Below are 23,980 nucleotides of genomic sequence, written 5' to 3'. Positions count from 1 at the left end.
GCTCCCCCTGTCAGGGCGGCTGCCACAGGGCTCTCGCTGACAGGCTTGCCCCCCAACACACCCCTGCCTTCATCTCCCATCCGGCTGCTGTTTGCCAGCTGGCCCTGAGTCCCTGCACCTGCCCAGGCGATAGGACTCGCTGTGTCAGGGGCTGATCCCCACAGCCGGGCGGGCAGCTCCGCCGCTGCCAAGTCTCGTGTGAGCAGGAAGCCTGGTGAGCCCCCCCCCCTGCCAGGTGAGCCCCCCACTGCCAGGCGTCCGTGGGGCCGCAGCCCTGCTCCAGGTCCCCATGAAACGTGATCTCAGGCTGCTTCTCACCACGCACATGACCTTGGCTGCTGCTGGGCCATTTTTAAAAAGGCATGCTAATGAGAGAGAGAGAGAGAGAGAGAGAGAGAGAGAAAGCTGGGCAGTGGCACACCGGGTTAAGTGCACATAGTACAAAGTGCAAAGACCAGCACATGAATCCAGGCTCAAGCCCCCCACTCCTCACCTGCGGGAGGAGAAGCTTCATGAGCGGTGAAGCAGGTCTTCAGGTCTCTCGCTCTCTCTTTCTCTCTGTCTTCCTCTTCTCTCTCAATTTCTCTCTGTCCTATGCAATAACATGGAAAAAAATGGCCGCTAGGAGCAGTGGGTTCATAGTTCTGACACTGAGCTCCAGGGATAAACCCTGGAGGCAAGAAAGACAGGGTTGGGGGAGAGGACGGAGAGAGAGAGAGAGACATGGAGAGGATGCCTCATTTAGGCTGACATAGTGCTGGGGCCTGAACTGGGGGCCTCATGCTTGTAATGTCTGCTCAACTCCCGCACCCCCTGACCCTGCCACTGTTCCCGGTCTGTCTGTGCCCACCACACCCTGCAGCCCTGGGGGAGGGAAGCCTGTGCCCACTGCTTGGAGGGGAGACCAGGCTCCTGGGGGTCCGGAGATGTTGCCCCAGGTCAGAGCGAGGCCAAGCCGGCAGCGTCCACATTCCCCGTGTCACGGCGAGGGGCCGGTGTGGGCAGGGAGGCGGCCGTGCAGAGCACACACAGGGGTCCCAGGCTGCAGCCCTGCCGGCCGACGTCATGGTGTCCAGAGAGCAGCAGCTGGATCACGGGGGGGGGGGGGGGGAGTGGGACACTGTCCCCGCGGGGAGGGCCACAGCAGCTGCTGGACCCTGGGCCAAGCCGTCCTGGGCCGGAGCCGCTGACCCTGTGACTCGACCCTGTGGGCGGCAGGATCCCCCCTGGGCCCCACCCCCAGACTTGCCTCCCTGCACTGCTGGCCTTCTGGCGCTTTTATTTATTTCTATATTTTTAATTTTTAAAATTGATCTATTATTGGATAGAGGCAGAGAGAAATTGAGAAGGAATGGGGGAGACAGACAGGGAGAGAGACAGAGAGACACCTGCAGCCCTGCGTCACCATTTGGGGAGGTTTCCCCCTGCAGGTGGGGACTGGGGGCTTGAACCCGGGTCCTTGTGCACTGTAACGTGTGCGTTCAACCAGGTGCGACACAGCCTGATCCCTCCACTCTCCTTTCATTTGGTCACTTGGCCTGGGGTCTTGAGACCCCAGTGCAGAGGTCAGGGTTTCACTGCTTCTCTGGCTGGATGGACAGTGAGAGAGAGCGGGGAGGGGGGACGGGGTCGGGGGTGGGCGGGTGTCACCCCGCAGCACTGAGCACCCCTCACCTGTGTCCACTCTAGGCCCCAGAGGCTGCTGCCAGCGAGCCCGACGGCAAGCCCAGAGACCAGCCCAGCGCTGCCTGGCAGCCCGACATCCCCAGCCAGGAGAGCGGGGGGGCCGTGCCTGCTGACCCCGTGCCCATGGCCGCCATCAACGGCGAGAAGCCCCCCGACCCCCCGGCCAAGAGGTCGCAGCCCTTCAGGAGGGGCGTGAGGGGGGGCGACGTGCTGCTGATGGTGGCCAGGCTGGACCCAGACATGGCCAAGCCAGAGCAGAGATCCCCGCTCCGTGACGCCCCCACCTGCAAGACCTCGGCTGCGGCCACAGACCCCGGGGGCGTGCAGAGGGGGGCCCCCCTGGGGCTCCCGCGTGGCTTCCAGGCCGGCGCAGAGGACGTGGCCCCCAAGGGGGAGAAGACCCAGTCTGGGGGTGCTGGGCACCCTAGAAGTATGGCACTGAACATGGACAAGAAGGGTCAAGGCCCTGTGGGGCGAGAGGGCATGCCCCCCCGGAACAAAGGACTGGGAGCAGGGGAGCCCCAAGTCAAAGAGGGGCCAGCAGAGGGGCCACGGCCAGCTGAGAAGGAGGGAGGAGGTCCCCTCAACAAAGCAGCAAAGGGGGGCATGTCTAAGGACTCTGGGAAGGAGGCTGGCTCCCAGAGGCAGGGGAGGAAGTGGGGGCCATCCCTGAGCAGAAGGAGCAATTGGGGTGACACCGAGAATCAGGGGGCCAGAGAGGCTGAGCTTCCAAGTCAGGGGGATGGGTCAAGGGGGGCGGGCGGAGCCACAGAGACAGGGGCAGCGCTGAGAATTGGGGAGAAGGCTGGGGGGGGCCAGAGTGTGCCTGGGAGGATGGAGGGGTCCCAGGATGTCCCCGAGAAGCCAAGGGACCCCCAGAGCGTGTCCAAGAAGACAGGGGGACCCCAGGATGTCCCCGAGAAACCAGGGGATCCCCAGAGCATGTCCAAGAAGACAGGGGGACCCCAGGATGTCCCTGAGAAACCAGGGGACCCCCAGAGCGTGTCCAAGAAGACAGGGGGACCCCAGGATGTCCCTGAGAAACCAGGGGACCCCCAGAGCATGTCCAAGAAGACAGGGGGACCCCAGGATGTCCCCGAGAAACCAGGGGACCCCCAGAGCATGTCCAAGAAGACAGGGGGGCCCCAGGATGTCCCTGAGAAACCAGGGGACCCCCAGAGTGTGTCCAAGAAGACAGGGGGGCCCCAGAAGTTTCCTGAAAATCCAGGGCTCCCCCAGAGTGTGTCCAAAAAGACAGGAGGATCCCAGAATGTGTCAGAGGAACCGGGGAGCCCCCAAAGTGTGTCTGGAGAGATAGAAGGACCCCAGAATGTGTCTGAGAAACGGAAGGGTGGTCTTAGTGTGTCCAGGGAGGCAGAGGGACCCCAGGGTGGGATAGAATTGGGAGGAGCACCCCAGGGTGAGTCCCAGGAGGCAGCTGAGGCTGGGTGGAGGGTACTGAAAGACAGTGGGTCCTCCAAGGTGAGGGGAGGTGGGGAGCCCCCAGCTTCAGCTGGAAGGCAGGGCCTGCCAGACGTCAGAGGGCAGGAGGCAGAGGCATCCCGTGAGGGGGCCGACCAGGTGTTCTTGGAGCCCGAGTGTCAAGTCCAGGGGCCTGAGCTGCGGGAGGACCAGGACAGGCCCTTGGGGGGCCAGAGCAGAGACTCGAACCAGGTGAGGGCTGGGTGCCCAGCGGAGGGTGGGTAGAAGGGGGGGGTTCAAGGTAGGTGATCCAGGGAGACAGGGGTCATTTCATTTCACACACCCCCCATTAGGGGAAAAATCTATTTATTGGACAGAAATAGAGGAATTGAGAGGGGAGGGGGAGAAACAGAGAGATACCTGCAGCCCTGCTTCACCACTTGTAAAGCTTCAACCCTAAAAGTGGAGACCAGGGGTTCGAACCCCAGTCCTTCTGCATGATGACATGTGCCCTTAGCTGGGTGTACCACTGCCCTCGAGAGAGCAGGCCCTTTCTGACTTGTCCTGAGCCCCCCCGCCCCATCACCTGCTCAGGTGTGAGGGTCTGTAGAGAGCAAGTCAGGCTCCAGCCCGGGGGCGTCCCCTCAGCTGATCTCCCTCTAATACCTCCCCTCCCCTTCCCCAGAGAGTCCCAGGCAGGAGACCTCGGGCCTGGGGTGGGGATCCCACTCATGTAACCCCATGTCCTCCTCCGCAGGCCCCTGAGGACAGATGGTACGAGGCGGAGAAGGTCTGGCTGGTGCAGAAGGATGAATTTGCTCTTGGTAATCAGGGGCTCGCCCAGGGGCTCTCCTGCACCCTGGGCTGTCACTGGCCGGTGTTGCGGGACCCGGCTCCATTTTGGAGAGAAGCAGGGAAGGAGCAGGAGGGCGAGGTGGGCGGGTGGAGGGTCCTTTCATCCTGGTTGGCTGGCTGGTCACTGGGTCCTGCGAGGTTTGGTCACTCGGTTCCTGGGGTGCTGCTCTGTGAACCTGGGGGTCTTTTGCATACAGAGACAGAGACGCTGTCCTATCAGCACCCATCAAGGGCGACACTGCTTAGTAATTGACTAGCAATGTCTGTCACGGATAGCGCAGTGGACATGGGGCCTTGGGCCACTGCCCAGCATCCAAGGTCCAGGGAGGGGCTGGGACAGCCAGGTAACAAGAGACTGGGACCCAGCTTCTGGACTCTAAGGGTCTGGGTTCACATTTCAGGGTCGACTATGTGCACAGAACTGTCTCGGATGCCCTGTCCACTCCCTGACCTGGACAGCTCAGAACTTATTTTTTTCAAAAACTTTTTTTTTGATAGAGACAATCAGAAATCAAGAGGGAAGGAGGAGATAGATAGATAGAGAGAAAGAGACAGAGAGACACCTGCAGCCCTGCTTCACCACTCTCAAAGCTTTCCCCCTGCAGGTGGGGACCGGGGGCTCAAACCCGGGTCCTTGCTCATTGCAACATGTGCGCTCAACCAGGTGCGCCACCACCTGGCCCTGATGACAGCTCAGAACTTATCCCCACTCTCTGTCTGTCTGTCTGCCTTTCCTCCTCTCTGCCCTCTTCTCCTCCCCCCCTGGCCCCCCACCGCATTCCTCTCCCGTGTCCACCAGCCACAGTACTGAAACCAGATGAGGGGACGGCAGACTTGCCAGCGGGAAGGGTGAGACTGTGTCTGGACGCTGACAAGACCATCAGGGAGGTGGACGAGGACCACGTTCACCGGGTGAGCCCTCGGGCAGGGGCACAACAGCCAGGTCTCAGTGTTGTTGTTGTTGCTGTTTTAATTATACCATTTATTTATTTATTCCCTTTTGTTGCCCTTGTTTTATTGTTGTAGTTATTATTATTGATGCTATTGATGCCGTTGTTGTTGGACAGGACAGAGAGAAATGAAGCAAGGAGGGGAAGACAGAGAGGGGGAGAGAAAGACAGACACCTGCAGACCTGCTTCACCACCTGTGAAGCGACTCCCCTGCAGGTGGGGAGCCGGGGGCTCGAACCGGGGTCCTTACGCTGGTCCCTGCGCTTTGCGCCACGTGCGCTTAACCCGCTGCGCCACCGCCCGACTCCCTTCAGCGTTGTTGGTGGTGGTGATGGTGGTGACGGTGGTGGTGGTGGTGCTGCCAGCGTGTCCTGACCCCCTGGCCCCGGCACCCTGTCTGTGCCATTCACAGGCCAACCCCCCCGAGCTGGACCAGGTGGAGGACTTGGCCTCCCTCATCAGCGTCAACGAGTCCAGTGTGCTGCACACGCTCCTCTGTCGGCACCGGGCTCAGCTCCATCACACTTGCCTGGGGCCTGACCTGATCGTCCTCCAGCCCCAGGGGGACCCCAGCCCCGGTGCAGGCAAGGTGAGTGAGGGGGCCCCCCGGGGCAGGGAGGGGCAGGCTCAGGGGAGGCTCCCGTGGGCCCCCACTGAGGAACCAGCTGTTAGTTTCTGTCTTCCTGGCCGGGCCCTCAGTTGGCCACCAGGGGGCAGCACAGGCCCACATAGAGGCTGCGGCCAGGTCTTGGGGGGGGGGGGTGTCTCTCCCTCCTGGCTGCTGAGCTGGGGATGGTCCTGGGGGTCCAGTTCTGCGTGGGGAGGGGGGACTCTGAGGTTCAGGGGACCTGCCACTGTGCCCCGAGATCTGGGCCCTTAGGACGGGTCCCTCTCCAGGCTGGGGGACAGGTGGCAGGAGGCCCCGAGGCTCGGACCCCAGAGGTCCTGCTGGCCGCCCACCCTGAGGCCATGTCCAGCCAGTGCGGGCGGGGTGGGGGGGCCATGTCCAGCCAGGGCAGCTTTGGGGAATCCTGTGTTTTAGTCCATGACTGGGTGAAGACATATTTTACTTTCTTCTGGCCGTGATACCCCAGGGATCCAGGAGAGGGGATGGGTAGCAGAGGTTGTAGGCAGTTGGTTGGAATAAACAGGTTAAGAAACAGTCCCCGGGGCCGGGCGGTGGCGCAGTGGGTTAAGCGCATGTGGCGCAAAGCGCAGGGACCGGTGTAAGGATCCCGATTCGAGCCCCCGGCTCCCCACCTGCAGGGGAGTCGCTTCACAGGCGGTGAAGCAGGTCTGCAGGTGTCTGTCTGTCTGTCTCTCCCCCTCTCTGTCTTTCCCTCCTCTCTCCATTTCTCTCTGTCCTATCCAACACAATGAACGGCATCAACAATGGCAATAATAATAATCACAACGAGGCTACAACAACAAGGGCAACAAAAAGGGGGAAAAATGGCCTCCAGGAGTGGTGAATTCATGGTGCAGGCACCGAGCCCAGCAATATCCCTGGAAGAAAAAAAAAAAGAAACAGTTCCCAAGAGAGGCAGCAGGGCACTTTAGGGAGTTTTCAGCCTCACGGGGCTGGGGGGGGGGAGGAGGGAGGCACCTTGGTAAGGAGAGAGCCCACTGCCTGCTGATGGGCAGATGGGGTCTGCGGGGAAGGAAGGAAGGAAGGAAGGAAGGAAGGAAGGAAGGAAGGAAGGAAGGGACGGAGTGTGGGCAGCCACCCCAGCCTCAGGCACCCATTTCTGTCCTGCTCAGCTGCCAGGTGTGGACACCTTCTCTTTTGATGTGCAAACGAGTAATAGCTGACTGCTGGTTTTCGCGCTTGTAAATGCACTAAGCCTGGGCTTTCTCTTGCCTTTTACTCTCTGGTCAGCCTGGTGAAAAGGGGGAAAGGCTGGGGGAGATGGCCAGAGGGTTCTGAATTCCCAGTCCGTCAGGACCCAAGAGAGAAGAGGAAAGTAGGAAGGACATACAGAAGGAAGCAGCAAGAGGTGTAGGTGTGACTTAGAAAGGAAGAGAAGACGGGGGCCAGGTGGTGGCGCACCTGGTTGAGCGCACACATTACGGTGCACAAGGACCTGGGTTCAAGCCCTTGCTCCCCACCTGCAGGGGGAAAACTGCCCGAGTGGTAACACAGGGCTGCAGATGTCTCTCTGTCTCTTTCCCTCTCTGTCTCCCCCACCCCTCTCAATTTCTCTCTGTCTCAATTCAATAATAATAATACACAATTAAATTAAAATTAAAAAGAAAGGATGGAGAAGCTGAACCATAGAAAGAAAAGAGCCAATATATATGGAGAGAAATAATAGTCCAGCCATGTCTGTGACCTTGGGAGAACCACTGCAGTTTCCTGTGGAGGGAACAGGAATAGAGAGCTCTGGTGGTGGGAACGGTGTGGGATTAGACCCCCTGGTATGTTATAATTTTGTAAATCTATATTAAGTTGCTAGTAAGACATTTTAAAAGGTCTTGGGGGCTGGGCGGTAGCGCAGCGGGTTAAGCGCACGTGTCGCAAAGCGCAGGGACCGGCGTAAGGATCCCGGTTCGAGCCCCCAGCTCCCCACTGCAGGGGAGTCGCTTCACAGGCAGTGAAGCAGGTCTGCAGGTGTCTGTCTTTCTCTCCCCCTCTCTGTCTTCCCCTCCTCTCTCCATTTCTCTCTGTCCTATCTAACAATGACAAAAATAACAACAATAATAACTACAACAACAATAAAAAACAAGGGCAACAGAAGGGAAAATTAAAAAATTGAAAAGGTCTTATAGTTTTATGACATAGCAGTGGAAGCTGGCAAAGATTCCTGGGGACGCCCTCAGCCCAGTGGGGTCCGCCGGGGGGCAGTGCCCGGCTGGCAGGCAGGCAGGCTGATATATCCTCCCCGGCAGGTGCCCGCCCTGGTTGGCTCCCTGGCACGGCGGGCTTACCGTGCACTGCTGAACCAGCGACGGGACCAGAGCGTGGTGGCCCTGGGCCGGAGCGGCGCGGGGAAGACGGCCTGCTGCCGGCAGGTCCTGGAGCAGCTGGTGCTTATGGCCGGCAGTGTGGACGGCAGGGTCTCGGGTACACGCGCCCCCGCTCCCCTCCACCCTCCCCGGGACCTGCACCAGCCCGGCCCCTGCACCCCTGCCCCGGGAAGCTTGCAGGGGGAGGGGGCTGACCCCGGGCCTGTCTCCACAGTGGAGAAGATCCGGGCGGCCTTCACTGTCCTCCGGGCCTTTGGCTCCGTGACCACAGCCCACAGCCGCAGCGCCACCCGCTTCTCCATGGTGATGGCCCTGGACTTCAGCCCCACGGGGCGCGTCACGGCCGCACAGCTGCAGGCGAGTCCTGGGCACGGAGCCCCGGGGAGGGGCATCACCCCAAACCACTCAGCTGGCTCTGCCCATGCACCCTGGCCTGGGGGGTTCAGGGGCCACAGACTCATGCCAGCCCCTGGGTGAGGCCGTCCTGGCCAGCGTGTCCCTGTCCCCACAGCCACCCCAACCCCAGCCATTGACAACAAAACAAAACAAAAAACAAAAATCCAAGAGCAGGTGTGAGGAAGGCGGTGGGTTCTGGGGCGCTCCCGGGTGGTTGGACCTGGGACTGCGGCCAGGGATTACTGTGGGTCAGGCTGGGTGTTTAACCCTTGCACATTTATTGTTTATTGGGTTTTGGAAACATCACCGTGTGTTTCTCTCTCTCTCCCTCTCCCTCTCCCTCTCTCTCTCTCTCTCTTCTATGAAAAAAATGCATCATGATGTTTCCAACAATGCAGTAAATTCTATGAGCTTACGGAGAGAGAGAGAGGGAGAGGGAGAGGGAGAGGCAGAGGCAGAGGCAGAGGCAGAGGGAGAGGGAGAGGGAGAGGGAGAGAGGGAGAGTGAGAGGGAGAGGGAGAGGGAGAGGGAGAGGGAGAGAGGGAGAGGGAGAGGGAGAGGGAGAGGGAGAGGGAGAGAGGGAGAGAGAGGGAGAGGGAGAGGAAGAGAGGGAGAGGGAGAGGAAGAGAGGGAGAGGGAGAGAGGGAGAGGAAGAGGGAGAGGCAGAGGGAGAGGGAGAGGGAGAGGCAGAGGGAGAGGGAGAGGGAGAGGGAGAGGGCTGTGGTATGCATTGCCGGTGCTGGGGATTGATGCAGAGCCTCCCACACTGAAGCCCTACACTCTGCCTGCTGAGCCCCCTTGTGTCCTGGGCCCAGTGCAGGGGCCTCGGGGATGCTGATGGAAGCCGCCTCTACCCACAGACATTCCTGCTGGAGAAGAGCCTGGGGGCCCGGCCGCCCGAGGGGGAAGGGAACTTCCAGGTGTTCTCCCAGATGCTGGCGGGACTGGACCTGGAGCTCAGGTGAGGACGGGACGGCCGGGCACCCACAGGGGCACGGAGGGGCGCGGAAGCCGGGGGTTCAGGACCCGGTCCTGAGCTATGCTCACTGCTCATGGCCACATGGCCCGGCCTCTCCAGGACTTGGCGTCTTCCTCTGCCGAGGGGAACGGTGTTCGGGCCGGCCCCTCACCGGGACCCCTTTTCTGCCCGCAGGACGGAGCTGAACCTGCATCAGCTGGCGGACGGCAATGCCTTTGGCATGGGCACCTGGGCCACGGTAAGAGGGGCCAGGGGTGGGTGGCAGAGGGTTTCCCGGGGTGCACGAGTGTCAGGGGCTGGGAGTGTGGGCAGGTGCAGCTGGCTCTGGGCTGCTGTGAGAACCACTGAGGGAGGGTCTTTCTGCAGGGCAGAGATCTCTCTGCCCACCCCGGGGTCTGTTCTGGGGTCTTGTCTGTTTTACCCACTCCGGTTGCCTCTTCACTGGGGTGGGGGTCTCCTTTCTGGCCTTTGTGTCCCACATCTGGGGACCTGCAGCTTGTCCTGGATGACAAGGAGGGTGGGGCTACCCCAGCAGGGTTTGTGTCTGCCTGTCTTTCTGTCTCTCTGTCTTTGTTTCTCTGCATTTCTGTCTCTCCCCGTGTCTCTCTGTGTCTTTCTGTCTCTGTCTGTCTGTCTGTCTCTCTCTCACTCTCTCTATGGACTTGTTTCCATCCCATATATAATTTGGCCTGGCCCTGCGGCTCCCTGGAGCGTGGTCCTGTGTCTCTAGGGAAAAGGTCCCCACTGCCCCCTGAGTCCCTGTGGGTTGGAGTCTGCAAGGGGGGGGGTGCTGGGCCATGGCTGTGTTACAGTCAAGAAGGCGTTTGGAGTAGCCTTTTCTCTTTCTTCTGGAGAAATAGCTTCTGGAGGCTCTTTATTATTTTCCATTTTATTGGATAGAGGCAGAAAGAAATTAAGAGAGGAGAGGGAGACAGAGAGGGAGAGAGAAAGACAGGCACCTGCAGACCTGCTTCACCGCCTGTGAAGTTTCCCCCTGTAGGTGGGGAGCCGGGGGCTTGAACCTGGATCCTTGAATGGGTCCCCGCATTTAGTGCTATGTGTGCTTAACCAAGTGCGGCCCCACCCCACCACCTCACCCCCTCCCCCAATTTCGCTCTGTCCTTTCATAAAAAAATAGAAGAAAAAAAAAAAAGAAAAAAGAAAAAAAATGGCTGCCAGGAGCTATGGATTGATGTGTAGGCACTGAGCCCAAGTGAGAAGCCTGGAGGCCAAATAATAATAATAATAATTTAAAAAGGAGGGGCAGGTGGTGACACACGTGGTTAAGAGCACACATCACAGTGCACAAGAATGTGAGTTCAAGCCCCTGGTCCCCACCTGCAGAGGGAAAGCTTCCTGAGTGGTGACACAGGGCTGCAGGTGTGTCTCTCCCTCTCTCCCTCTCTCCCTCTCTCCCTCTCTCCCTCCTCCCTCCTCCATCTCTCTTGATTTCTCTCTGTCTAGTAAAAAACACAAAGTAGAAGGAATTAAAGGCACAGTGGCTTGGCCTGGGGGTCAGCAAACCCAATTCTGGTCCTGTGTGTGATCAGACCAGCTGGCTGAGCCCAGAGGAATCCTCTGTTCTGGTGGGTCCTGGCGGGTGGGTCACGGACAGAGGTCCCCTGCCCCCTGCACCCTCTCACTTGGTCCCAGACCAGCAGGCTCCCCAGGCTCGGTCTCTGGGGCTGGACGACCTGTGTGCAGCAACTCCAGACTCACCTCAATGTTCAGTGTCTCGGAGACGGGACAGCAACTCAGTCAAGGGAAAACACCGTCCCGGATGCCGGGGCTGTGATGTTCTCTCCTCCCCACTCAGCAGTCACCGGCGCCTTCTGGGGCCTGTGCCGGGGGTGGCAAAAGCCTCCTGTCGGGGGGCCGGGAGGTGGCACAGCAGGTTAAGCGCATGTGGCACAAAGCGCAAGGACCGGCATAAGGATCCCGGTTCGAGCCTCCGGCTCTCCAACGGCAGGGGAGTCGCTTCACAGGCGGTGAAGCAGGTCTGCAGGTGTCTGTCTTTCTCTCCCCCTCTCTGTCTTTCCCTCCTCTCTTCATTTCTCTCTGTCCTATCCAACAACGATGACATCAAGAACAACAATAACTACAACACTAAAACAACAAGGGCAACAAAAAGGAATAAAAAAAAAAAAAAGCCTCCTGTCCCCATGGGGGGAGACGGATCAGCCGTGAGGGCCATGGGAAGGACGTCTTGGGGCGACGGGGTTCACTGCTGCGCCCTGTGCCCCAGATCAACTGGTGATGTCTGCTGCGGGCACAGGGGGGAGTGAGAGGGACATGTGTGCTCCATCCTGGGGGGTCAGAGCCAGAGGGTTTGAGGTCTGCACAGGTGGCACCTGGGGTGTGTCTTGCCTGAGCCCCCTCCCCTTCTCGGCCTCCCCTCAAACACACACACACACACACACACACACACACACCCCTGCTCCTGCCTGCTGTCTCCAGTGGGACCTCTGGCCTGCAGACCGTCTGTTCTGTGTAACTGTACCACTAGGCCAGTTCCTCAGCCCTGGTGAGGTCTCACTTCTAGGATTTTCTCTTTGACTCTGGGATGGGACATTTTTTTAAAAAAAATTTATTTATTTACTCTTTTTTGTTGCCCTTGTTGTTTTACTGTTGTAGTTATTATTGTTATTGATGATGTTGTCGTTGTTGGATAGAACAGAGAGAAATGGAGAGAGGAGGGGAAGACAGAGAGGGGGAGAGAAAGACAGACACCTGCAGACCTGCTTCACCGCCTGTGAAGCGACTCCCCTGCAGGTGGGGAGCCGGGGCCTCGAACCGGGATCCTTACACTGGTCCTTGCGCTTTGTGCCACGTGTGCTTAACCTGCTGCGCTACCGCCCGACTCCCTGTGATGGGACATTTATATCTAGTTATACTGTATTTCCTTCTTCCTTCCTTCCTTCCTTCCCTTCTCCTCCTCCTCCTCCTCCTCCTCCTCCTCCTTCCTTTTTTCCAGAGCCACGCTCAGCTCTGGCTTATGGTGGTGCAGGGGACTGAACCTGGGACTTTGGAGCCTCAGGCATGAGAGTCTCTTTGCATAACCATGATGCTTTCTACCCCCGCCCCATCTAGTTATACTGAGTGCAGCATGGGGGGCTTGAACCTAGGGCCTCCTGTGTGGTGACACAGTGACCTCCCTGGCTGAGTTTGTCACCTTTTATTTATCTGAAAGGGGGACAGAGGGACAGAGGGACGGGGGGTGCAGGGGGACAGGAGAGAGAGAGGGGAGAGGCCACAGTTCTGCTCTGCCACCTGAGAGCTCCCTGATCTGCAATGCCTCCTCCCCACCCCGGGGAGTGCCAGGGCTCAAACCCAGGGCCTTGTACGTGCTAAGGTGTGTGTTCTTCTGGGGGAGCTGGCTTCTGTCCCAATGTTGGGGAGCTCGCTGAATGTTCCCACCTCCAGGCTCCCTCCCGTCTCTCTTCTGGCTGCAAGCAGCCACCTGGCATGTCTCACACTTAGCCGCCTTTCTGTCCATTGTCCGTTGTCTGCTGTCCGAGGTGGGGAATTGCCCCGTGCATCCTGGCTCTGCTCACCTCCCCCTGCCTCACCTCCTCCACCCCTCCCTGCCCCCTGGGGCTGCACAGGCAGAGACCAGCCCTCCCTTCGCCCCGTGTGTCCAACTTCCTCCCCTCTACTGCGGGCGGGTGCTGGGGGTCAGATGACCACCCCGAAGGGCTGGCGCTCAGCTCCTGGGTGGGGGGTGAGTCTGCCTTCTCCCCCCTCAACCCCCACCCCTCCTTTTCCAGCCTGAAGACAAGCAGCAGGCGGCTGAGGCCTTTGCCCGGCTCCGGGCAGCCATGGACACGCTGGGCATCGTGGGTAGTGAGCAGCAGGCCCTGTGGAGGGTGCTGGCGGCCATCTACCACCTGGGTGCGGCCGGCACCTGCAAAGGTGGGTGACGGTGACAAAGCAGGGCCAGTAGGAGGCAGACACGGGGCGGACGGGTGGGTACACCAGACTTGCTGCAGTGATGGGCGTGCTCTGTCTCTGTCTGTCTTTGTCAGTCTCTATCTCTGTCAGTCTCTGTCTGTCTCTGTCAGTCTGTCTCTGTCTGTCTGTCTCTGTCTCTGTCTGTCTGTCTCTGTCTCTGTCTGTCTCTGTCTGTCTGTCTCTGTCTGTCTCTCTCTGTCTGTCTCTGTCTCTGTATGTCTCTGTCTGTCTCTGTCACTGTCTGTCTGCCTCTGTCTCTGTCTGTCTCTGTCTCTCTCTCTCTGTCTATCTCTCTCTGTCTCTGTATGTCTCTGTCTCTCTCTCTGTCTGTCTCTCTCTGTCTCTGTCTGTCTCTGTCTGTCTCTGTCTGTCTCTGTCTCTGCAGTCCAAGACACTGGTGTCTGGCTGCCCACTGCTACTCAGTACTAGCTTTGTCCCTGCGTGAAAGATGCGTTTATTAACTTAAAAGAGGGAGTGGACCAGAGAATCAATCACCCTGACACATTCAGCGATGCCAAGGATTGAACTTGGGACCTCAGGCTTGTGACTGGGGTCTCAGCCACTGCGCAGCCTCCCTGGCTCTTGTTCTGAGCTGTTCTACATTCCTGTCTTTCTCTACTTACATAGCCACCAGGGCTATCACACTAGGGCTGCACTAAGAATCCAACACTCCTGGGAGCCATTTTTTTCTTTTTCTTTCTTATTTATTTATTTTTTATTATATAAGACAGAGAGAAACTGAGAGAGGAGGGAAAGACAGAAGGGGAGAGAAAGACAGACACCTACAGACCTGCTTCGTTACTGCTTGTGAAATGTCCCTGCTGCAGGTGGGGAGCCGAGGGCTTGAACCTGGGTCCTTGTGCATGCTGCTCTGCCCGGCCCCCCAAGTTTCCCCTCCCCCATTTAAAAAAATTTGTGATTAATAATAGGTAACATGTAAAATGACAGGGCGTAGTCCCGCACCACACCCACCACCAGAGTTCTGTGTCCTTACCTCCCACCTCCCAGAGATCTCCAGCAGAATTCTCTGCTGGGACGAATTCTAGACCCAGAGAACATCTCTGAGCTCACAGGCCACAGTCTTCCCTTTCTAAGAGGCTGGAGAGGAGGAGGGGTCCCCAGCAAGCCCCTTCCCTCCCCTCTGGGATGACTTCGTCCCTGAGCTGCAAGGCTCCCCCCAGCTTCCCCCCTCCCCAGCCTCCCCCCAAGATAAAGGCCAGTAGAACCCCCCCACCTTTATCATCCCCCCCAGAGATGTCTGCTCCCTGTTTCCCCTCCTGGGCACATGAGCCATCTCCCCACTTGACGCAGCTGGATGGGGCTCTAGGAGAAAGTCACATTTATAAATATTTTATTAATACATGATTATAGCAATAATTTCTCCTCCCGAGTTCCCTCCCCTCCCCCCGTTATAAATTATCTGAGCCCCGCCCGTCTGCCTGGGAGGCCTGGTGAAGACGGCGGTGTGATAGGTCCCTTTCGAGTCAGCTATTAAGAGTTTCCGAGTTGTGTACCCATGCCTCTGCTCTGTGTCGTAACAGATCACAATGAAATATATTAAGAATCGTTGCCATGAATCAAGGGTTTTTTTTTTTTTCCTTTTTCTTTTCTCCCTCTTCTTCCTTTTATCAGAATGATGCCACCTGCCTGCACACATCTGAGACAACGCAGGCAAAAGGCCCCCAGACCTAACTTGTCAGAACCCCCCCTGCCAGTCCCTGCGGGCAGCTGTGTGTGGGGGGTCTTTTCCCAGGACTTGGGGGGCGAAGGGGGGGCACAGTGATCCCCACGATCGCCTGAGTTGATTGGATGGTTCTTGAGTCATTTGCACCTTTTGCTTTATTCTCTGATCTGAGCAGAGTCACGCAGACCTGCAGAGGGACCAGAACCCCGGGCAGGGTCAGGTACTCCCAGCCTCAGTGTCCCCCCCCCAATCCCAATCCAGGGAGAGAGCCCCGGGTGCCCTCTCTCCCCCACACGGACGAGTCACAAGAAATCAGACTGATTCCAAACACAATCAGGGTTTCTTCAAAACCAGCCCTTCAAATATCAGCTTCGGAGAATTTTGCTATTGGGTGGTGGTGGCGGGGAGATAGCATAGTGGTTAGACAAAGAAACTCTCATGCCTGAGGCTCCAAAGTACCAGGTTCAATCCCCTGAACCACCATAAACCAGAGCTGAACAGTGCTTTGGCGAGAGAGAGAGAGAGAGAGAGAGAGAGAGAGAGAGAGAGAGAATATTGTGTTCCTTGCACACCCACTATCAAGGGTGGCATGTCAGGCCTCCTTCTTAGAGCCAGTTATCACCTACCACAGGGAGGAGCAAGTGGGGAAATCAGGAGCTGGGCCCGCAGATGCCACTGAGCTAATTAGATGAACCAGATGAATTAGACGCCACCCCTGGGAGCTGGGCCTGCAGGTCTCTGTTGAAAATGGAGATTAACAAGGATTAGAGGGAGGTGTGAAGGCTGTGGGTCCTGAGGGGGGCTTCCTTCCTCCTGCCCCTGAGGGGAATGAGTGTGGATTCCACAGAGGGTGGAGCTCAAGTTGGGTGAATGCTGTCCGGCCCCCCAAGACCTCACCCCAGGACCCCACTCCTTTCCTCACACCCCCTTTAACTGCTAAGGTTCCCCCAGAGTCTAGGGGTAAGTTTGCAGATTATTTTACTTGAAGGTTTATTTTTTAATAGGACAGAGAGAAATTGAGTGTGTGTGGCGGGGGGGGGGGGGAGAGGGAGAGAGGGACAGAGAGACACCTGCAAACTTTCTTTCTGGTGGGGACCAGAAGGTGGGGACCAGGGGCTCGAACCCGGGTCCCTGTGCCTGGTATGGTAACCTGTGCGCTCAACCAGGTGTGCTCTCACAGCCTCTGTTTTGGTTACTTACATCCCACAGATGTGGAGCCTTCTGGCCTTTCACTTGTTTACTTATTTCACTTATTACAACATCTGGTGTCATTTATTTTGTCCCAGAAGAGACAGTGTCATTTTTTTTTATTAAAGATTTATTTATTTCCTGAGGAGAGAAAACCAGAACATCTGGCACACACAACGCCTCCGCTCAAACTGGGGCCTCATTCTTGTGAGTCCAGTGCTCTAGACGCTGTGGCACCTGCCACCCTTGATGGTGCGACCTTTTTCAGGGCAGAGAGGTATTCCACACGGCTACGGCCGCTCCTTGTTCAGACACCAGCTGACGGGCATTCAGGCTGCCGTGACTAGTTTGGGCGAGGACACGGGGCAGATGGGCTGGGAGTCAGTGCACCAGACTTTCAAATGAAGGCCAGGACCTCACCACTGTGCTCTCCTCTCCCCGGGCAGTGGGCCGGAAGCAGTTCATGTATTTCGAGGGGGCCAACCGTGCAGCCGAGGCCCTGGGCTGCGGGTATGAGGAGCTGAACACGGCCACCTTCAAGCACCACCTGCGACAGATCATCCGGCAGGTGACCTCAGGGACCAGCCAGCGTCACCCGGGAGAGGAAGACACCAGTCCAGGTACCACTCGCTGCCCCTGGGTGGGTGGGCGGGCGGCCCCACTGGGGACAGGGGATGCTGGGAATGGTCTGATTTCTTACGTGGCTCCAAGGTGTGAACTGAGGGCCTCCAGTGTGTGATGCCCAAGTGTGTGAGTGTATTTCTTGTTGAGAGAGATAGAGAGAGAGAGAGCAAGAAAGAGAGAGAGAAAGAGAGGAAGAGAGAGATAGAAAGAGAGGGAGAGAGATAAAGAGAGAAAGAAAGAGATACAGAGAGAGGAAGAAAGAGAGATAGAAAGATAGAGAGGAAGAGAGAGAAAGAGATAGAGAGAAAGAGACAGAAAGAGAGAGAAAGAGAAAGAGAGATATAGAGAGAGAAAGAGAGAGAGAGAGACCTAAACCCTGCTCCGCCATCCATGGAGCCCCCATGGTGTGCCCTGGGTCTTGTCTGCAGACAGAGATGGTGGCACAGCCCTGGGGGGTTGGGGGCAGAGGACGGCTTCTAGCAGGTGGGCTGGGGCAGCGGGAGGAAGGGGCTCCCGGAGAACTCCACAAGGTTCCCACCAGTGAGCTTGCGGCCTGCGGAGCCTGCGTCTGAGCCCCGTGGACCCGAGGAGGAGGAGGAGGGGGAGGGGGAGGGGGGGAGGAGCTCCCCTGGAGAGGCAGGGTGGGGCGGTGGTTCCCTCACGCTGCAAAGGCATAACCAGGCCTGCACTGACACGCGTGCCCGTGGCTTCAGACACGGGGAAGCACAGGCTTTCACAGATGTGCGTGCACACACACACACACACTCACACACTCACACACACTCACACATTCACACATACTCACACTCAAAAACACACACACTCACACACACACTCACACACACACTCACACACACACTCACACACACACTCACACACACACTCACACTCAAACACACACACACACTCACACATTCACACATACTCACACTCAAAAACACACACTCACACAACTCACACACACACTCACACCCACACTCACACACACACTCATACACACACACACTCACACACTCACACACACACACACACTCACACTCAAACACACACACACACACACACACACACACACACACTTACTCCAAACATGCTCACAGCAGCAACCAACCACATGCACACGACACCCAACCACACAGACAGACTGACACACACCCCACTTTAAGCACTGAGCCCATTTTCCTGGCCCAGGTCTCCAGGGCACATGCTATGTGGGCAGGGGACCAGGGACCAGGGACCAGGGACCAGGGACCAGGGACAGGCCGGCTTGGAGGGATGCTGGATGGATGAGGGGTTGCCTAGCAACACCGGGCTGGGCTGGAGCTGTGGGAGGCTGGGAAGGGCCGGGCCTCCTCAGGAGGCCTGGAGTCTGTGAGCAGAGCCTGGGGAGCTGACTTGGCGCCTCAGCCTGCAAGCCCTGTGCTCTGCCGTGCTCAGATTCCTCAGCTGGCACGTTAGCGGGGCATGTGTGCATGTGCGTGTGTGGACATCTCAGCCTAGTTTCCTGGTCCCAGTAGGGGCGGCCTCTTCCTCTTCCTTCTCAGCTTTCCCCACTCCTCTCTGAGCAGCCCCTGGCCCAGAGAAACCGTCAATTCTCTAGCCCCTTGCTATGGTTGAATCTTGGGGTTGTTCCTTTCTCTTTTTACAAATATATTATTTACTTATTATTGGATAGAGATAGAAATTGAGAGGGCAGGGGGAGGTTGAGAGGGAGAGAGACAGAGAGAGACACCTGCAGCCCTGCTTCACCACTTGTGAGGCTTCCCCCCTGCAGGTGGGGACCAGGGGCTCAAACCCTCCTCCTCCTCCTTCATCACCTTCTCCTCTCTTTCTTTCTTCTTCTTCTCATTCTTCTTCCTCCTCTTCTCTGTCTCCATCTTCTTCTTCTCCTCCTCCTCCTCCTCCTCCTCCTCTTCCTCTTCCTCCTTCTTTTCCTTTGAGGCTCCTGGGCCAGCTGTGCTCAGCAGTGCCTGTTGATGGTGCTGGGGCTCCATGCAAGGCCTGTGCTCTACCGCTGAGCTGTCTCCCAGCCCCTCCTCTCTTCTCTGGCCGAGCCATTCACTTCGTGACCCCACACACAGGTCACGACACACAGTCCTGAAGCTTTTAGGAGCCGAGTGTGGGGCGGGGTCAGCAGGGCCTGGGGTTGGGGGCTTGTGGACGCTTACAGTGAGGGTCCGAGGCTTAAGGAGGATGAACAGATCTTGCTGGACAAGGGAGTGAGCTGGATGGGCCCCTGGACAGCCTGGTCCCCACCCATAGCTGTTCCGTCTTGTGTGTCTGGACGTTCCGGAAGAGGGCAGGCCTTGAGCTCAAGGTGCTTGTGACACAGGCAGGAAGGAGAAGCCTGGAGGTCACAGGTGTCTCTGAGCTGGTGGTTCTGGGCTGAGTACCTGTCATTGATGTATACAGCACCCAGTGGGGGGGGGTGGTCTCTGACATGCCAACTCTACTAGCAAAAGTTATCTCAAAAAAGCAGAGTTAAGCCCAGCAACAGATGGGTGGCTGAATAAGTTGTGGTCTACATACACAGTGGAATACTACTCAGCTATTAAAAATGGTGGGTTCATCATCTTCACTCCATCTTGGATGGAGCTTGAAGGAATCCTGTGACGTGAGATCAGCCAGAAAGAGAAAGATGAAGATGGGGTGATCTCACTCATGGACAGAACTGGAAAAATAAGAACAGAAGGGGAAATACCAAGCAGAACGTGGACTGGGTTTGGTGGACTGCACCAAAGTAAAAGACTCTGGGGTCGGGGGTGTGGAGGGTTCAGGTCTTGGAACATGATGGTGGAGGAAGACCCAGGTGTGTGTGTGTGTGTGGTGGGGCTTAGAGTGCTATGCGGAAAACTGAGAAATATACCAACTATTATATTTTACTGTCATGAGACAGAGGTGGGACTTGACTGAATGGGAGTGGTGGTCCTGGCAGACTTCCTGGGGGAGGCGTCCTGGAGCTGGGCCCTGCAGGACAGGGGATGGAGGGATGGAGAGGAGACAGGATGGGTCACGAGGAGGCGGGGGTCCTGCTGAGGCATCTGCGCCAGGATCCGTGAGCCTGGGTGTGTCACGTCCGTCTGCAGTGCAGGGGTCATCCCAGGCCAGCAGGGCGTCCCTGGGGTGGGCCTGGTGGCACTGACCGACCCTCTGCCCCCTGCAGGGCTCAAGATGACGGGCGTGGAGTGCCTGGACGGCGTGGCCTCGGGCATGTACCAGGAGCTCTTTGCAGCCGTGGTCTCGCTCATTAACAGGTGAGGACGCTGGGGGCAGCTTACGACGCGCAGGGTCTCCAGGCCCCGGGGTTTTCAGAGCGTCAGATCCAGGGAGGCGCTCCGGCCCTGTGGGTCTCGAACCTGGAGCCTCAGGCCTGCAGTCCCGAGTTCCACCTGCTCAGCCATTCCTGGAGCTGGAGAGCAGGCCCTCTTTCCTTCCTTAAATATGTGTTCACGGGGGCCGGGTGGCGGTGCACCTGGTTGAGCCCACACGTTACAGTGCAAGGCCCCGGGTTCAAGGCCCCGGTCTCCACCTGCGGGGGGAAAAGCTTCATGAGTGGTGAAGCAGGGCTGCAGGTCTCTCTTTCTCTTTAACTACTTTTCTCTCTTTTTACACATAATTAACAATCTTTACTTATTTATTGGGTAGAGAGAGTAAGAAAGCAAGAGGGAAGGGGAGATAGAGAGACACCTGCAGCCCTGCTTCACAACTCGAAAAACTTTCTGCCTTGCAGATGAGGACCAGGGGCTCGCACCCAAGTCCTTGAGCACTGTGACATGTGCGTTCAATCCGGTGTGCCGCCACCTGGTCCCAGTGTATCTCTCTGTCTTTTTCTCTATCTATCCCTTCTTCCATCTCAGTTTCTTTCTGTATCTATTAAAATAAATAAATAAAATCAAAAAAGTATTTATTTGTTTATGGGGAGAGAAAGGGGGAGAGAGGGGGAGAAAGAGGAGGAGAGAGAGGGGGAAAGAAAGGGAGAGGGGGGAGAGGGAGGGAGAGACAGAAGGAGGGAGAGGGAAGAGGGAGAGAGGAGAGAGGGAGAGAGGGAGGGAGAGACAGAGGGAGATGAGAGAGGGAGAGAGAAAGGGAGAGAGAGAGGGAGAGAGAAGGAGAGAGAGGGGGAGAGGGAGAGAGAAGGAAAGGGGGAGAGGGAGGGAAAGAGAGAGGGAGAGAGAAGAAGAGAGGGGGAGAGGGAGAGAGAGGGAGAGAGGGAGGAAGATGAGAGAGGGAGAGGTAGAGGCAGAGGGAGGGAGACGGGGAGAGAGGAGGAGAGAGAGAGAGAGGAGATGGGGGAGAGGGAGAGAGGGAGGGGAGAGAGGGAGAAGGAGAGAGGGGGGAGAGGGAGAGAGAGGGAGAGAGGGAGAGAGAGAGGGAGAGAAAGAGGGAGAGGGAGGGAGAGAGAGGAGAAGGAAAGAGAGAGGGAGAGAGGAGGGAAACAGGAGAGGCATCATAGTACCACTCTGCTATTCAGGCTGCTCCCATGTGGTGCTGGGGCTCGAACCCAGAGCCTCGTGCATGGAAGGCTGTGCTCTGCCCACTGAGCTATCCCTCCTTTGACCCTTCCCCCCAGCCCCCGGGCCCGTCCTCCTCCTTTGCCATCGGCGGTAACCCTGCCCAGAGAGGTCCGGTGACCATGGCTCCTCCGGGGCCGTCTCCCCCACCAGGTCCTTCTCCTCCCCGCTCCTGTCCGTGGCCTCCATCATGGTGGTGGACTCTGCCGGCTTCCAGAACCCACGGCACCAGGGCAGGGAGCGGGCGGCCGGCTTCGAGGAGCTTTGCCGCAACTATGCCCATGAACGCCTGCAGCTGCTGGGCCACCAGCGCACCTTCCTCTCCCCGCTGGAGCGAGCCCGGGAGGTAGGGCCGGCGTCCTCCGGGACGGGCAAGGAGCAGGGCGGATGGAGGGCGGGGGGCGGAGGGTGGGCGTGAATCCCTCTCTCTCTCTCTCTCTCTCTCTCTTAATATTTTTCTTTCTTTATTATTGGATAGAGGCAGAGAGAAATTGAGAAGGAATGGGGGAGACAGAGAGGGAGAGAGACAGAGAGACACCTGCAGCCCTGCGTCACCACTCGGGAAGCTTTCCCCCTGCAGGTGGGGAGCAGGGGCTTGAACCCGGGTCCTTGTGCACTGTAACATGTGCGCTCATCCAGGTGCGCCACCGCCCGGCTCCCTGTCTGTGTCTCTGGCCCCGTCTCTGTGGTTCCTGAGCCGTCCCCATGCCCAGGCTGCTCGCCTCACTCCTCTGACAGCTCTGGGGAACCGGCCCTTCCTTCCTCCCTCCCTCCCTCCCTCCCTCTTTCCCTCCCTTCCTTCCTCCCTCCCTCCCTCCCTCCCTCCCTCCCTTCCTTCCTTCCTTCCTCCCTTCCTTCCTCTCTCTCTTTTTCTTCCTCCAGGTTTTCACTGGGGCTCAGTGTCAGCACTATGAATCCACAGCTCCTGGTGGCCTTCCCCCCCCCCCTTTTAAAATTTCCTTTCTATTTAACAGGACAGAGAGAAATTGAAAGACAGAGAGGGAGCGAGACAGAGAGACACCTGCGGGCCTGCTTCACCACTCGCAAAGCTTTCCCCCTGCAGGTGGGGACAGGCGGCTTGAACCCAGGTCCTTGTGCACTGTAACATGTGCGCTCCTGCAGACTCCCGCAGACCCGCTTCACGGCTTGTGAAGTGTCCCCTCTGTAGGTGGGGAGTGGGGGGTCGAACCCAGGTCCTTGCGCATTGTGATATGTGTGCATAACTGGGCTGGCCACTGCCCACCCTCCTCCCCCGAGGACCAGCCCATCAGGGCTCCAGCGTCTCCTGTCAGCTGTGTTTAGCTCTGTGGTGTCCAGAGTTGGAGCCAAGGGCCGACGGCTGATGAGACTCTCACCCTGGGTTCTGGCTGAGCACGGCCAGGCTGCTCTTGGGGTGTGATTCCTGGCAGCTTCTCAGAAACAGCCTCTGGGCGGCGACCGGAACAGACCCCACCCTGGGGTGACGGCCACGTGTAGGTGGCTAGGACTCTCGGAGAGAGACCGACCCTGCTCACGCCACCTCCGAGAGACGCAGAGCCCAGGCCCAACGAGGCGCCTCTCTGAGTGCAGCACAGGGACGGCTGTTAAGTAGAGAAGTACAGGGAGAGAGAGTCCACGGCCCAGCTCCACCATCCCTGGACTCTGGTGCTGGGGTGCTGGGGTGCTGGGTGCTGGGTGCCGGACTGAAACCAGAGCCTTGAGCACCGTGAGGTGTGCACCCCACGGGATGAGCTGTCTCCCCGTGCCCTGGAGAGGCCGAGAGATGAAATTCCCATTCTCCATCCTCCTCTGCCCCCCCCCACACCCCTTCTGCTTCCAGCAGAACTGACGCCCCCTTTGCTGTTCCAGGAAGGCGTCCCCGTGCGGTTCGAAGCCCCTGAGCTCACCCCCTCAGACCACGGTGGCCCTGCTGGATCAGAGTCCCTCCCAGGTGACTCGCGGCCGGCCCCCCTCTGTGCGGACACTCACCTGGGGGCTCCCCACGTGCCCCGGGCCCCCACAGGGCTTGGCTCGCCATGTGTCTGGGGGGAAGGAGATGGGGATTCTGCTTTAGGCCACAGTCACGTTCGGGAGCCTGGGGTTCGAGCCCAGGGGTCTCCGGCCTCGTGAAACACGGGTTGTGCCCGGCAGGGGCAGGGGTGGAATACTGTGTCCCCTGCTCTCCCTGGGGGACAGTTTAAGTTTGGGGGTGACACCCCAGTCTTCATCTTGGACACCCACTCGCTGGCCGTGGACCTCACCTCCCAGCCCTGGGCTGTGCCTCCCCTATCCTCTCTGCTTGAACCCCATCACGTGTCTTGTCCTGTCTGTGCCGGGCGGCGTTTAGGCCTGAGAGGGCCACACCTACACCCGGTCTTGGGGGGTCCTGGGCAGGGGGCTGCTGGGTCCTCGGGCCTGCTTCTTCCTCTCTGAAGGGTACAGGGCTGTGAGGCCCGTGACCCCCTGCCCGGGAAGCACCTGCCCTGAGCTGGGTCTGAGGTGTCCAGTCCGGTCCCTGGGCCCCCCAGCTGGGGGCTGGGGGTGGGTCTGCAGGCAATCACGGAGGGTGGGTGGAGGGGGGTGCACCTTTGTGTGCAGGGCTGTCACTCAAGTAGGAGCCTGCTCTGCCTTCCTGCTTATGTGTTCACTAAGATTTCTTAATTATTTTTATCTTTCTTTGTGATTTGTGATTAGTTGTAGGTTACAGGATTGTAAGCTGACAGGGCCTAGTCCCACACCACACCCACCACCAGAGTTCAGTGTTCCCACCCTCCTCCCATCTCTCAGAAA

General features: G+C 58.2%; 1 protein-coding gene across 1 annotated transcript in view; it reads left to right on the top strand.

Moving 5' to 3' along the window:
* The window catches only part of MYO18B (myosin XVIIIB), a 69,267-nt gene that overhangs the window by 15,347 nt on the left and 29,940 nt on the right, over positions 1–23,980 (top strand). Inside the window, 14 exon segments of the mRNA XM_060192661.1 lie at positions 1,690–3,360; positions 3,866–3,932; positions 4,763–4,875; positions 5,327–5,503; positions 7,804–7,978; positions 8,096–8,232; positions 9,132–9,238; positions 9,431–9,494; positions 13,024–13,168; positions 16,526–16,699; positions 19,864–19,954; positions 21,365–21,557; positions 23,060–23,092; positions 23,094–23,141. Of these exon segments, the coding sequence (XP_060048644.1) occupies positions 1,690–3,360; positions 3,866–3,932; positions 4,763–4,875; positions 5,327–5,503; positions 7,804–7,978; positions 8,096–8,232; positions 9,132–9,238; positions 9,431–9,494; positions 13,024–13,168; positions 16,526–16,699; positions 19,864–19,954; positions 21,365–21,557; positions 23,060–23,092; positions 23,094–23,141 (3,195 nt within the window).

Source organism: Erinaceus europaeus, chromosome 6 (assembly GCF_950295315.1).
Source record: "Erinaceus europaeus chromosome 6, mEriEur2.1, whole genome shotgun sequence".
NCBI classification, from domain to species: domain Eukaryota; kingdom Metazoa; phylum Chordata; class Mammalia; order Eulipotyphla; family Erinaceidae; genus Erinaceus; species Erinaceus europaeus.
The sequence above is the reverse complement of the archived record's forward strand: the minus strand, read 5'-3'. Positions and strand labels throughout refer to the sequence as shown.